This window comes from Meles meles, chromosome 3 (genome assembly GCF_922984935.1).
Source record: "Meles meles chromosome 3, mMelMel3.1 paternal haplotype, whole genome shotgun sequence".
Lineage (NCBI taxonomy): Eukaryota > Metazoa > Chordata > Mammalia > Carnivora > Mustelidae > Meles > Meles meles.
This window is the reverse complement of record NC_060068.1, coordinates 133854891-133870660: the sequence shown is the minus strand read 5'-3', so window position 1 is coordinate 133870660 and position 15770 is coordinate 133854891. Positions and strand designations below refer to the sequence as shown.

Genomic DNA, 15770 nt, shown 5'->3' with positions numbered 1-15770 from the left:
TTTAAAAGGATGTTTCTTACTTAAGCAAGCATGTTCAGTGTTTGTAGCTGAAGGATTCAATCTATTGCATGAAACCTCTCCTTAAATTTTCTTTTAATGAACTATCATTTTCCTTTCCAGATATTCTTATCTTTCCCTTCTCACGCACATCTCATAAAAAATCCTCTAGACACGGGATGCCTGGGTGGCTCAGTGTGTTAAAGCCTCTGCTTGCCACTCATGGCATGATCCCAGGGTCCTGGGATTGAGCCCCACATCGGGCTCTCTGCTGAATAGGGAGACTACTTCCCCTTCTCTCTCTGACTGCCTCTCTGTCTACTTGTGATCTCTGTCAAATAAATAAATAAAATCTTATAAAATCAAATAAAGAAAAAAAATCCTCTACACTGAACATACTTACTGATTTATTCAGTCTTTCAATTATCCAGTCACTCAACCAATTATTACATGTAAAGTGTGACCCATATGCTTTCCTAGACATGGAAGATCCAAAGAATAAAGTAATCACAGTCTAGTGCCAAAATAAACATGGACAAAAGTGTGTTACAATAAACAAATATTAGAAGGGCTGTGGTTGATTAAATGATTAAGTATGACCTGGACCTAGAAGGGTGAATGGATCTTTACCAGGCTAAGAAAAAGCAGCAGCATTCTTGGAAAAGAGAATAGCAGGCATGAAAACCATTAAAAAAATAATGGGTATTTTCAGGAAACAATAAACCCTGTAGGTTACACTAGAGTTTCATGTAAATAAAATAAAAAAGTACTGGCAGATGATGCTAACAGAACTGATGACTAACACCTCAGTAACGTACACAATAATAAAGGAGTGCAGACTGGGCCATCAGTTCTCAAATCCTTTGGATACACTTTAGGTGAGGTAAGAATACAAAAAACAGGACACCTGGGTGGCTCAGTTGATTAAGCCACTGCCTTTGGCTCAGGTCATGATCCAGGAATCCCAGGATCGAGTCCCACATCGGACTCCCTGCTCAGCAGGGGGTCTGCTTTTCTCTCTGACCCACTCCCCTCCTCATGCTCTCTCGTTCACTCTCTCTCAAATAAATAAATAAAATCTTAAAAAAAAAAAAAAAGACAAAAACCAAAATAACAAAAACTCTATGCCTCACCTATACCCCCATTTCATATTTCAGTGGAAAAATAACTCTGTGATAACAAAATATATCACACGAGAAGTTTCTTAAGCAATGATGAACTCTGCTAAACCAAGAACAATATGAATTACTTATCTGAACTACAACGTGTATGTAATCTAGCTACTTGAAAAATAAAAGCCAAAACTACGGCTGACACAAATATGCATCACTGGTCACTCTTCAACAAACCACAACAAACTCTACTGATAATGATGAAGCTAACGCAACAGTAATTTATAATTAAAACGCAAGACCAGCAGCATTTAAAAATGATGACCTACCTAAAATAACATTAATGAATGTTTCTAACACCACGTATGAATTTCTGCTATTTATGGATGATTTTAGTAGGGAAGGAAAAAAATGAGGACCTGAAATAAATCAGCAACTTTGGTATGGAGTTGGTAGGGTCAGCTATAAGATATTTAAATAAGTCTTAGTGGTGATCTATGGGTGAGTGGTTGAGAACAAGGAAGTGAAGATGATTCTCATGTTTTAGCTTGGGTAGTAATCAAGAGGGCAGCTTTGCTATTAAGACAGGAGACACAGAACGAGGACGAGGTTTGAAGTGAAGATGAGTTCAGTGACCATAAACTCAAGCATCTACAGAATATTTAGGTGAAGATGTCTAACAGTAGTTAAAAATCCATTCAGTACCAGGCACTAGCAAGGTGCTAGGAATACTGAGATAACAAACCACCCCATTCCTACCTTAAAGGAGCTCATCATCTTGTTAAGAAGGTAGACTAACCCAAGGATCCTTAGAATGCAGCATAGTAGAGGTACCACGGGATAATAGTGAAGGAACACTAACACACTACAGTGGTCAAAAAAGCAATGGAAAGTGGACATAGAGATTTACAGCCCAAACTACGTGAGATCACACAACAAAAGATGAAAATTAAACACAAATTCTGGGCCCTATCAACACTTAAGAAGTCTAAAGAAAAAACCAAGAGAGAATTAATGGTCAGAAAGTTAGAAACCAGAAACACTGTTCTGAGGAAGCAGGCAACAACTTCATAAACATGGGACGGTCTGCAGAATGAGGACACAAATAAGCTCGAGTTTTACATTTTAGGTCAGTCACTAATCATTTTAGTGATTGCAGATTCAGTGGAATTATTCTCATATCCACGTTTTCCCTTCCAACTTCAACAAGGCTAATTCTGGCTCTCATTACCTCTTGCCTAAAATCTTAACTGGTCTTCTTACCTCTGGTTTCTCCACTTGCCCCCCATCCCCACCCCCAACGCAGCAGTCTGTACAACACTATCTAATCACTCTTCTTAAAATACAGTTCACCTGTTCTAAATCCTTCGCTGACCCATCACTACCTACCAAATTAAGTGTAATACTTAATACATGTATTCAGGTCTTTTCACAAATGGCCCCACTCTGCCTTTTCAATATTACTTCTGTTTCCCTTTTTATATCCTACACTTTGCAATACAATCGATAATTAACATTCCACCAATTATATTTAAACAATCACTTCCTTTTGCTATTCTCATAACCCACACTGGAAAGCTTCTCAATTTGAAGGTACAATTATATTCCATAAACACGAACTTTTAACCACACCCCACCTTGATTTTTAAGCTCTTAATAACAAAGGATATAAAAAGGGGAAAAGGAAAAGTCACAACTGCAATAATAAATAAAATATCTAGGAATGAACTTAACAATAAATGCCCAAGACCTCTATAATGAAAACTTTAAAACACTCCAGAAGGGTGCCTGGGTGGCTCTGTAGGTTAAAGCCTCTGCCTTTGGCTCAGGTCATAATCTCAGGGTCCTGGGATTGATCCCCGCATCAGGCTCTCTGCTCAGCAGGGAGCCTGCTTCCTCCTCTCTGTCTGCCTCTCAGCCTACTTGTGATCTCTGGTCAAATAAATAAATAAATAAATAAAATCTTAAAAAACAAAAACAAACAAACAAAAAAAAAACCACTCCAGAAGGCTCAAAAGAAATCTGGGAACATAGGGAGGCTCTCTATGTTCATACACAGAGAAGAGTTAGCATCTTTAAGCTATCTCTTCATCCTAACTTTGACTAAGTAATTCTAAAGTTCACATGGCAAAGAGTGTCAGAAAAACTCTGAAAGAGAAAGAAAAAACAACAAAGGGACTAAGTCCAGACGATAAAATAGTCTAGGTATTCAGTAAGACTACATACTGAAAGAACAAGAAAAATATTCAAAAATGAAACAATATCGATGTGACGATTTATATAATAATCAGTCAGGAAAAGTTGAACTACTTAATAAATACATGGAGACTACCAGATAGTTACCTGAGGAAAAAAATTTTACCTGTAACACAATATACATGCAGATAAAATCCTAAGTGAAGAGAAGATGTAAATAATGAAACAAAAATAATGGAATAAAACATGATAGAGAAGTCTTTTCTAGTAATTGAGTCAAAATTCCAAGTTATAAAAAAAGAAATGAAAAAAAATTCGACCACATTAAAACAAATTCTGCATTGAAAAAAAAAATCATAAACCAAAAATCAAGACAACTAAAACTGGAAAAAATAATTTCAACCCAAATTGAAATTCAACCCAGTAATTTCAATTCAAAGGGCTAATTTCCCTAATGTATACCAAACTCCCACAAATCAGCAAGAAAAAGTTAAAATCCAGAGAAGACCAGCTTAACTACTCTGTGTTGGTGCTGTGTCTCTTTTCAGCTTGAGCTATAGTCCCAGTAAAGCGCTGCCTGTGCCTTTGGGGAAAAAAGAGGGGATGGGCTAAAATCCCATAGAAAAATGAACAAAGGACATAAATTGACAACTCTCAGAAGAGAAACACGTTTTTCTTAAACATGTGGATAAATACAAACTCACTCATAATAAGAGAAATACAAATAAAAACTAGTTAGAACACACCCATTTTTCCTACTGGAGTAGCCAAATATAAGAGTTTGATAACACTGTTTTGATAAGGATGTACAACTAAGGAACTCTCAACCAATGGCGGTTATAGTTACAAAACAGTAAAACCCTATGGAGAGCAGTATCATCAATATTACAAATGTGTCTACTCTTTCACCCAGAAACTTCACTTCTAGTAATTTATCTCAAGGCTATATTTGCACCTATCAAAATTATAGCTATATAAAATTATTTAGTACAACACTAAATGAAAAAGCAAAAAAGAATAATTAGTTCAATGAATTATGATATAACCATACAAGGATACTATGCTACTACGAAACAGAACTGGAGGGCGGGGAGAGAATGAGGCCTTAACATTTAATCAGAATCTTAAAATTTGGCATAACATAAAACATAAAAACAGAGTACAGGGCGCCTGGGTGGCTCAGTGGGTTAACCCTCTGCCTTCAGCTCAGGTCATGATCTCAGGCTCCTGGGAATGAGCCCAGCATCGGGCTCTTTGCTCAGCAGGGAGCCTGCTTTCCCCCTCTTTCTCTGCCTGCCTCTCTGCCTACTTGTGACCTCTCTGTCATATAAATAAAACATTAAAAAAAAAAAAAGAGTACAAAGCTTTATTTCATGAATATCTAAAAGCAGTAGTAATGGCTCTGTGATACATCATTAAGTTAAACAACAGGTCAAGAACAGTGTAATTATCTTGTCATCTATACAAAAAGGAAGACATACGTACATTTATTGCTACATATTTACATTTACCAAATATCTTTATATTGACATATATACATAAAAAGATCTCTAGAATTTTTCACAAGGAAATAAAATAGCTACTTGCTCGGGCTCAGAAAACTAAGTGGATGATGACCAGAGATAAGGAGGAACACAACTTTCACTGAACACTTTTTATGTTTTGATTTTTTTCTAACATAAATGTATAAGCACATTACTAATTTTTATAAAAGAAAGAATTTTAAAAACGTATTTAAGGGTGAAATCTAGTAAACTGGGACATTATGTAAACACTACCTAAATACTCTGACACCAAAGTTACTCTAACCAAAAAACTGTTCAAGCTGAAAATGTCTACTCATGTAATCACTGAGCTTATTCTACCACAGCATGTAATAAGTGTATTTAAGAAGGCTCAGTTGAGTGCCCAAAGTTATAAGCCAGAGTATGAACTTCAACGTACGATAACCCAATCAACTGCTAAAATTAATGTTTCTGGTTATTAGACAGCTGTTTTTAAAATAAATATTTCAACCTATTCAGAAATAATGTATGTGACAAGCACATTTTTTTAAATCACAGTGTGAATTACTTTGCTGATTAAGCTAAAAATCTAAGCCAAGTAGTACCCAATTGTTCTTCTATAACAAACTGGAATTATTTTCCATAAATTGGCTAACATACAAAGCCTTTAATAAAGGGCTGAGAATTATAGTGTTTTGCACTATAATGAGAACCTTCTCATTTCAAAGAATTTCCCAAGGTAGTGCCACCAAAGAGAGAATTTATTGCACCCAGATGTTCTGCTTCCAGTGCGCGGCCTTGTCTACTATACCATACTTTTTTCCCACAATGGCTTACTTGGAAATCTCTTAGAGCTATAAGGGGGTTTCAGGACTAAGATCTGGAACCCTAAAAGTCCTTCCATACATAAATATAAATCTCACAGAAACAGGACAAACCCTTCACAATTTTATAAAACATATACCTGCATGGGCAATTTTAATAATAAAAATATTATTAAGCCGCTATAGTACATCATTCAAACCGCATCTTAAGTTATACAATAGCAATGTCAAATGAAAATATATTATTGCTATCATTACATATAAATGAAAAAATTAACCTAAAAATTAAAAATTTGGACTTTCATTCTAGATGAATTATGTTTCCCGCCTATATTTCTTTTTCCTTAGTTTTTTTTTTTTTTTTTTAAGTAATCTCTGCACCCAAGGGAGAGGAGCTCAAACTCACAACCCTGAGATCAAGAGTCACATGCTCTGACTAACCAGGCAGTTGCCCCTCCTGCCTGTACTTTCTTGACTTTAACTTCTTTAACCTCTCAATATTGCTTTTACTACTAACTCCAAATCACATCAATTATATTCCAAGGAGTATTTTTTTAAATATTATAAATGTTATTTCCAACATTTCATTTAACTGAAATAAATGCCTTGTGTTCAACTGATGTTAATGTTCTGGGACAATAAAGAATATTACATTTAAAAAGCTCTGAAGTACTAACAAAACCCAAAACAGACAAATTAGAACAAGCCAAATGCCTGCAAAAGTAGTTCTCATTATTTACATTTCATCATATTAAAATCTAAAATGTTTTCTTCTGCCTTCTAGCTTCATCCAATAAAATAAATCCAACACTGTTTTCTTCTACCCCTAATAACTCATATACAATGGTAAAACAAATTATACTACAAACAAGATTCCTAATCATTCAATGACTGTATCACTGTCATCTCAATGTAAACAAATTTCATTTTACTCTAATTTTAAAACCTACATAGACATAAATCAGAATGCTCACTAAAGTATTAGGAAAGGTAATGTAGGGGTGCCTGGTGGCTCAGTCGGTTAAGTGTCCAACTCCTGATTTTGGCTCAGGTCACAATCTCAGGGTTGTGAGATGGAGCCATGTGCTGAGTATGGAGCCTACTTAAGATTCTCTCTCCTCCTTCTGCTCCCCCCAACCCCATGCATGCTCCCTCTCTCTAAAAAAATAAACAAACAAGCAAACAAATAAATAAAAAAGAAAAGAAAAGATAATATAGACACTTACCTACATAATGCATATTAAGAGCCAAATACTTATACTGGAAAAGAGGGTTATTACTGAGGCTACTTCTTTGGATCTGCTGGAAGAAAGAGCTGACATCCCATCTGTACAGGACATCCAACAGCATGATGCTTGGCACCCTCAGGGCCACATTTAACACTGCTTCCAGTTTTTCCTTTGCAGCCATGTTTTTTCTTGGAGCAGACCTAAATTCAGGAGACATAATATACAAAAATAAGTCACCTCAAATAGCTTTTAGATATCCTCTTAGGAATCTAATGGACTGTCACATACTATACAACGCATAAAACTCTTAATCACATCTACTACTTCCAAGTACCCATAAAATAAGCCTTGCATTGTGTTTTCACATTGACTCTTTCAGGTCTTCCCATCTGATTAAGTGTTAAGGCCTCAAAATTTATTTTTAGAAAGTTTAACTCCAACTCTGGGCACTAGCAATAAAACACCCTAATAATACTATAGTGTTTGTCCAATTAACTTGAAAGGAAAAATTCACTCCTATAAAACTGAGATTTATGTAGCTTAAGTGGTTATTATATGAAAAAGCCTAAGATTTAATAAAAATTTGATGACTACATATTTAGTTTGCAGTACCTCACAGTCTATCCTTTTCTGGGTTACAACTAAAACTGAAGTACTGAATTTACATGACATGCTATAATTCAGAGAACTCATGATACAAGTAAAGACAACATAGTTGGCAATATTGTTTCCTTCAATAATTAAAGTTAAAATCTCCATGTGAAATTCCCATAATCTGCCCTCAAAGTGGGGAAACAATGCTCATCAAATTCTTCCTGTGATTCACAGATATGCTGGCACATGGAAGAAGTCAGGCTTTGGAGTCTGTAGCCCTATCTTTGCTCAGCTGTTGATGAGTTGTAGGAGTAGAATTAAAAAAAAAAAATGTGGTGTGGGGAGGCAGAAAGGTAATATCTAGATACTAGATATTAGATATCTAGAACAATCCATTATTTAAAAGGACAATTCTGTGCAACACTCCTTTATAAGACAGAGCTTTAAATTAATCCAAGGAATTATGAGACTAAGGCAAACAGAAGTGGGTTAAAGACAATTTTAAGAGTAATGATAATTCTGGATTGTTGGCTCTGACAGTATCCTTTTAAGAATTTTGCTGATAGATCTAAAATTTCCGGCTTTGGCAGTAATTTCAGACATTACAGGACAAATGAAAACATTTATTTCTGAAGAAAATTACAGTGACAGACTGCTATGCTATGGTTAAATATTTGTCAGTATTTCCATTTTACCCTCTAATTTTCAGAGGTTCATAGCTCAGTTTAAAAAAAAGTTCAACTTAACAAACCACTGTAAGTTCTTCAATCACTGAAAAACTGATTGATTGTACTGATCATTGAGTGATCATTTATCATTCCTATTACTCAAAAGTGCTATATCCAAGAATGCAAAATAAACATTTTCATAAACTAAATTCTGATTACTTTAAATGAACAAGACCACTTTAATAATTTTCCTACACAAGAAAAAAATATTGTGAGAGTAAGAACTGAATGTTGTGTCCTAACAGGGAAAAAAAGCACTGAAAAATAAAAACTCTAATCAACATTTATTGCAAATTACAGCACTCAGGAACCATAACTTCTCAAAGCTCATGATATTACTTAAAAAAAAAAAAAAAAAAATTTTTTTTTTTTTTTTGAGAAGAAATACACCAAAGTATCACATTAACACCCTTTCAATAGTAGGGCTAAGGTGATTTTTATTCTTTTTTTTTTTTTAAAGATTTTATTTAATTATTTGATAGAGATTACAAGTAGGCAGAGAGGCAGGCAGAGAGAGAGGAGGAAGCAGGCTCCCCACTGAGCAGAGAGCCTGATGCGGGGCTCGATCCCAGGACCTTGAGACCATGACCTGAGCCGAAGGCAGAGGCTTCAACCCACTGAGCCACCCAGGCGCCCCTTTTATTCCCTTCTTTTTCTGTTTGCTAAATGTTGTAGAATATCCATTACTGGGCATCAAAAATAGAAATTCCTTTGTAAAAAGTGTTAATATATCTAAGCTATCTAGATAACTAAGAAAATACACAGAACATAACTACTTACTCAGGTGGTCAAACAAATAACTCAGTTTGGTTTATTTCAAAGTACACAAATAACAGATTTTTCTCAATCAAACCACCAGGCATGTGTGACAATCATTATAGACTGAGATAACAACATCACTGAGAGGCTTTATATTATAATGGAGAAGTAACTCTTCCCATATTCTAGAATCCAATATAAATCACTACTGCTTTTGTAGGGACTACTACTGAGTTAATACTTGTAGTCTATATTTATTTCATCTGACTTGGAGCCTTCCCCCCTTTTTTAATGTTTTGCTTTTTTTAAATGTACCCACTTTCACCATTTGCTATAGCTCTCAAAGGGATAAAGAAAAAAAATTTAAACAAATAACCACTCCTGTATCACAAATCAAGATCTGAACAACAAGGCAGGGGAAGCTCCCTAATTCTTACAGAAGATCATCTCTATTACGAAAGAGGGCCATTAGCAGAGGCTAAGTTCCCTCTCAATTATCACTATTCCTGCCTCACAAATAGAATAAAAAGAAAATTTTGAATTTCTAAAGCTCTCATTACAGAAGAATACTGGAGAATGATCCCCAAATTCTACTGTATAGTATATCCAAGACTCAAATGTCTGAATTAAGGAGGACCTTGGATAGAAATATGTCCACTTAATAACAACTCTACTGCTCATTAAACATTTCACTCATTTCTGTATGTAAGCGACATTTTAGCAAGTCATTGGCAAGCTGACCCTGTATATGGACATGGGAGAAACAAATTCAATATATGGAAAACCAAATCTAAAATGCTACCCACAAGGGGCACCTGGGTGGCTCAGTCAGTTAAGCATCCAACAGGATGTCAGCTCAGGTCTTGATTCCAGGGTCATGAGTTCAAGCTCAACACAGGATGTTGAGCTTACAAAAAAAAAACCAAACAAAAAAACTAAAATGCTACCCATAAAAGCTGTAGAAAGACCAAAAAAAATTAAAAAGTAAAAATAAAAAATTCCCCTCTGAACTTTATAATTTTGAGCCTTTCTGAAGTATAAGGGCCACATGATATGTTGATCACCATCACAAATAAATACCACATACTACACTCCAGCATCCCACACTAAATTAACATCCAAACAAAACATGGAAACATGTATCTTGTTTAAAATTACTGAAATTGGGCGCCTGAGTGGCTGAGTTGGTTATGTGTCTGACTTAATTTTAGCTCAAGTCATGATCTCAGGGTTCTGAGATCCAGCCCAGCACGGTCCTCCCACTGGGGCTCCCCACTCAGTAGGAAGTCTGCCTGAGATTCTCTCTCCCTCTTCTTCTGTCCCTTCTCCCTCTCTCAATAAATAAATCTTTTTAAAAATAAATAAACACAATAAAATCACTGTAATCATTCACATTTGCCAAGCCACTCTATTAGAAGCATGAAGTAAAAATGGAGATTTCTCTCCTGGGGTAAAAAAGATTGTACTTCTATGATATTTGGTTCAAGGCTAATTTATTTTTTTCTGAAACTTATTCTCAGAACTAATGAGCATATTCCAAGTCAGAAGAAGCTTAAATTTCTCTTAAAATCAAAATAATATTAGATAATCCTTAAAAATAAGCAGAGGAACTGAATGCAAAGAAAATTTAAAGCCCTGATAGTCCTACAGCCAAATATATAAGCTATTTCCTGCCCTGTACAGTCACACAAATTTTCTCCTCCATGAAAGATTTTTATATTTTTCTCCTTACATGTTTTAAGAACTGGGAAGTTAATATGCCAAAACAACATCTCAGCAAGTAATGTAAACTTAATGTGACTCAAACTTAAAAATGGTTTACACAGTGGAACAGCTTTAAAAAAAAAATCCTTTCCAAAAAGAGCAAAAAAAGACTCAACAAATGCTAACCAAAAGCAGGACCACAATGATTTCGCTAAATGACTTTCCCAGGCTTGGAAGCAGCAATTACTATTTACACAGTAATGTCCTGTGCAAGTATAACATTGCACAGTTCACCATTCATATCTGTGGGTTAAGAAACACAGGAGTCTCATTCTACACTTTCCTAAAAACACTACATTTTGGTTCTGAATATGAAGAAATCAAACAAATCATCCTGAACAATTCGAAAATGTACATTTTTTAAGTCATAGCTTGTTTGTTGAAGAATTATGTTAAGAAAAAGAAACAGAAAATTCGATCTTACCAAAAAGAGGGTATTCACATCTCCTAGATAAACTCCTTTAAAAAAAAAAAAAAGCAAATATAAGAAAGCTGTATGATCCAATTTTAAATTCAGTACAATAGAAAATTTAAGATTGGAAGTTTCTACACCTTTTTCTCCCATCAAAAGAAAAAAATCATTTTTTTTCTTTGTCCATCCAATGAAAAAAAAATTCTACCATCGCTAAAACCAATCTCAAGAAAGGTTTTCTAGCTGTCCGTATGTTAGGATGGTAAGCCCTGAAAATGTTAGAGGGCAAAACCAGAGGCTAAAATCATAAGTAAACTCAGCCCCAAAGAGATACCCGGGAGGAGAACGCCACGTCTTACATAAGCATTGGCACATGTGTTAAATATAGCTGGTCCTCCCCACTCCCACACTATTGCCAGCTAACTTTGTATGTACCTGATTTCCACATAAACTACTAGCAATTCTGTGGTTCCTCGGTATCTCCAAAGTGGCAAAAATATGAAGGCCACTCTGAATAACCGGACCATCTTTCAATTCTTAAGAGGCCAGACAGGGAATAAAAACTGCTATCTCTGCCATTGGGCGCTCAGCCTGGGTCACGACTGCAGCACCGACAGCTCATCCTCTGGGCATGATTCAAGATTCAGTAGAACGGCACAGTCCGTATTTTAAAAAAATAGACACACAGTCCTCTCCTTTCCTTTCAAACTAGTTTCCTGTTTACTGCAGACTGCGATGCAAAGCCATCCATTAATCTTTGATGCCTTCTCACTGCAAAGCCCCCTTCCTCTCTCCCCGCACCTCCTCCCCCGTCCCCCCCGCCCCCGCGCGCGCCCTGCCTGCTGATCTCAGCGGCGTTTGAACTATAGTAACCCCAACGCAGCTCCCTGCAAAGCAGGCAGCGCAGCAGCAGGGCCGCTGCCACCGCGGGGCTAGGGGATTACGTTCGCAAAAACTCTGCCAGTAAAGAGGCCCGTGCCAGGGAGCTCCCCATGTCTGGCCAAGGGTGCAGGCTCCGCGGCGCCACGCACCAAAAAGCTTGCAAACACAGACGCGGGCGAAGTTGATCATCGCCGAGCAGCTAGGGGACTCATTCCTGAAGGGAGGGCAAGGGTCTTGGGTGGAAAAAAAAGAACAGGAATAAGGTGGAGAAGGAAGGGATGGCAGGCGAGGCAAGAAGCGGAGGGAACAAAAAGGAAGGGATAAGGAGCGCTCTCACAGTAAAATAGGGCTGACAGATGGGATGCAAAGCAAATGGGCCCCATTCGAAGAATGGCTTGGCAGGCCTTTCCGAACTCCCAAACAACCTCAAACCGCATAAAAAGAGAAAGGAGGAGGCTGAGTAGACCAAAGAAGGATAAGTCTAAAGAAAAATGGGAGGGAAGCTTGGAAGCAAAGTGGACAAAGACGTAAAGTTGGGAGTGGAACTGGAGAAAAGGAGCTGAAAAGGAGCAGCTAGGAAATGGGTAGCTCAGGAAGGGGATAGAAAAGGCCTCGAAATGGGGTCCTGGGGAGGTGACGGAGCAGAGCTCAGAGAGAGAGCACCTTAGGAATGCCGCGGTAGGTGAGGGATGTGTTCAGGAGGGTGGGTAGCTGGGAAGGCGGCCCACAAGGACCGAAAGCTGGGGGAGGGGGCTCTAGCGCGGGGCCCCGGGAGGGGAAGGCAAAGTCGGAAAAAGAGGGGGGCGGGGGGAGGTCCACGGAAGGACAGACCAGAGGGAGGGGACGCAACGGGTGAAAAGGGGATGGGGACGCAGCCGAAGGTGGGAAGAAAGAGGGAGGTGAACCAAGGAAGGGGCGAAGGGGGAGAAGAGGAAGGAGCCGGCAAAGGGGTGGGGGAGGGGAGAAGGGAAGATGTGCGAAAGGGGGGGCGGGGCGGGGACTCGCCGGGATAAGATGAGGCCGGCCGGGGCGGACGGCTCGGTCACCTCAGGCTGTGGCCTCCCTCCCCGCAGGGCGGCGCCGCCGGCGGGCTGGCGGGCTCCGCAACTCCCCGGCTCTCTCGCCCGCCCTCCCGTTGTCCTCGGGCGGCGGGGGCCGGGACGGCGCGGCTCACAGCGGCGGTTCTTCCGCGCCGGGCCTAGGTTGCAGCGTCTTGGGAGGCGGCGGCAGCGGCGGCGGCAGCGGCCCGACCCGTGCGGTCACCATCGTCCGCGGCGGCAGGCGCTCACGGGTCGAACCCCTCAGCAGCCGGTGGCAGCCATGGCCTACTGCGCTCGCTCCTCCCGCCCCCGGCGCTCTGCGGCGGCCTTGGCCCGCTCTCGCGCTCTGCGCCTGCGCGCACCGCGCCCCTCCCCCTGACCCCGCCCGCGCGCTCACCCGAGCGCACCCGCGCTCACTCACAATCGCCCCGGCCGGGTAGTTCCCGAGCCGCCCCCAGTACGTGGGCGGGAGACACGCGCCTCCAGCGGCCAAAGCCGCGGGGCTCAGGCAGCTATGGAGACGCATACCACGGCGACACCTGCACGCGCACTGTGACACGCGCCATTCTGACACACGTCTGCGCTCACACTCCTCAAACACCGGGAACCACACGCGCTCACACCCACACTCACCTGCCGGGACCACGTGGGAGAATTGGAGGGCCTGATCTTCACTCGGTGCAACCGCAGTACCAATGATACCAGAATTCTTTTTAACTCCCTCACGGACTGGGCTAGACTGTCAACTCCATGGCGTCAGGGACCAAGTCTGTGATGGCTCGGCAATGCCTAGCACAGAATAAGCCTCTGTTGAATAAGTGAGTGGATGCATGAATAAATGAATTGTAAATGTTCACGATCTTTAATTTTAAATTTCCGCCTCTTGGTTTAAAGAATTTGTTCAAAGAAATTTACTGTAGTATGGAATTAAATAGTATTTGTTTCTTTTGTTTCAAGGATCAAAACAGAGATCAGTGTATACACTCCTTCCCAAGGGGCCCACTGACCAGCATGCCTACTTTAATTTAAATGTAAGCATATCTTTAAGGCCAGAAACTCTTCCCCACTTCCCAAAACAAAGCCCTGAAGCACGTTGTGCGTGCACAGAACAAAACAAGGAGGTTGCTAGCCTTCTGAGCTTTGCCAGGACTCCTTATTCCCCAATTTTTCTAGGACCTCACCAACTCGCCACAAATTCCTCACCCCCATCTGCCCCCCCCCCGAAAAAAACAAACAAACAAAACAAAATCCTACACTGTTCTTGCTGAGTCTTTGGTTAGTTTCTGGAGAGCCAGTCACTACTAGAAACTAGTCTGGCCTTTGATGTTGGCAGAGACTTCTTTACGCAGAAGATACACACCCAGTAGTAGGTAAAAGGTTGCCACAGTATTGGATCATCCTGAAATTGTAAAACCTCAACTTCTGCATGTTACTAGAGAAATTAATGTACTTTAATCTAGATTTCTGCTTTGGGGTCCCTCCTTGGAAATTCATGTCTCTGTCCTGTGTTTTAAAATGTTAAACTTCCAATTCCTCACAACCTTTGTATATTACTAAAATTGTAAAAGCAAACTCTACATTTAGCAAATGTAACTCTGGAGGCATCAATCAGATTCAGAGGAACTTCCACTAGTTTGATAGCTCTATAGAAATGAAGCTTTAAAATTTCTGGGAAGTGTGTTCATAACTCTCTATAGATAACTTTCATCCTGGTGCCTTAGACTACTTTAGAATAATCAAGCCTGCTACATCCTAGAGGGGCAGTTTTATGAGTCTCTTTATATGTACCCCAGTAAGTAAGAAATTACAGAGACCACATGACTAATGACTAGATTAGAAAACTGTCCAAGATAGCAAAGCCTTATTCCTTGGTTTCCTCCCCATTTTAACAATTTTACTATTGCCTCAGGCAAGAAAATGTAAGGCAAGAAACAGATTACAGAGAAGTCAAAATCTACATAACCTTAAATTCTAATTGGATTTATTTATACTTTTAGGGTAAATTGCAGAGTCTTTAAAATATTCCTTTAGTATGGTTACCAGATTTGTATGTTTTGTTTAAATGGAGGAAAAGGTTACCTCAGCTCTCACATTTCCTTTTTTAAAGAGGGAAAAAATGTCTTCAAAGTCCTGTAACCATCACTAGTAAGTACTTTGGACTTGTAAAAGCAGGAAAAAGTCACATGTTTTTTTCACCTTTGAATTTTATAGCAGCTGCCTATAAATGCTAAACTTCAAAAACGAGTAAAGACAATTACTCTGGTAATGAAAGGGTTACTGCTATTATATTGCTGCTAATCCAGTTTTGGGAAAGCTCTCCATTGCCAGATGCAGGTAACCAAATCAAACTAAAAAGGAAAAAAAGCAGAGAGAAAAATTGGGGGTGGGGCTGTAGAGAAGACTGCTCAAATGAAAAGCAGTCACAGTGTAAATAGTACTTTCTAGAGGCACCCAAATGCACCCAAAATAGCAAAGTCAGAAACAAAACGTACCTGGGGCCAGGCTTAAGAAAATGCCCAAATGCCACAACCGGGTCATAAAAGGAATTAGCTTCAGGGCTAGAAGGAAAGAACTGGAATGTTTATGACTGTAGAATGGGAGACCATTCAGGAATCCAAAGGTTATCTTCCTGTTCACTAAACGTATCCAACATTGAGAAGGAAGTCAGCATAAAGTTTGGAAGAGTGCGTATTTGTTACAGCCCTAGCCATTACGAAAAACTAATCCC

At 39.3% G+C, this 15770-nt stretch overlaps 1 protein-coding gene across 3 annotated transcripts in view; it reads right to left on the bottom strand.

Annotated features, from left to right (window-relative positions):
• The window catches only part of RNF145 (ring finger protein 145), a 57148-nt gene extending 43335 nt beyond the window's left edge, over positions 1-13813 (bottom strand). The window contains exons 1-3 of one of the 3 annotated variants that reach the window (XM_045998881.1): positions 13676-13813; positions 11133-11167; positions 6861-7063 (exon numbers count right to left, since the gene is read on the bottom strand). In XM_045998881.1, the coding sequence (XP_045854837.1) occupies positions 6861-7044 (184 nt within the window). In that variant the 5' untranslated portion in view covers positions 7045-7063; positions 11133-11167; positions 13676-13813. Of the gene's footprint in view, positions 1-6860; positions 7064-11132; positions 11168-13007; positions 13187-13675 lie in introns of those variants that run through there. The other 2 variants (XM_045998879.1, XM_045998880.1) reach the window with 2 other exon arrangements.
• Between the last annotated feature and the right edge of the window lie 1957 nt (positions 13814-15770).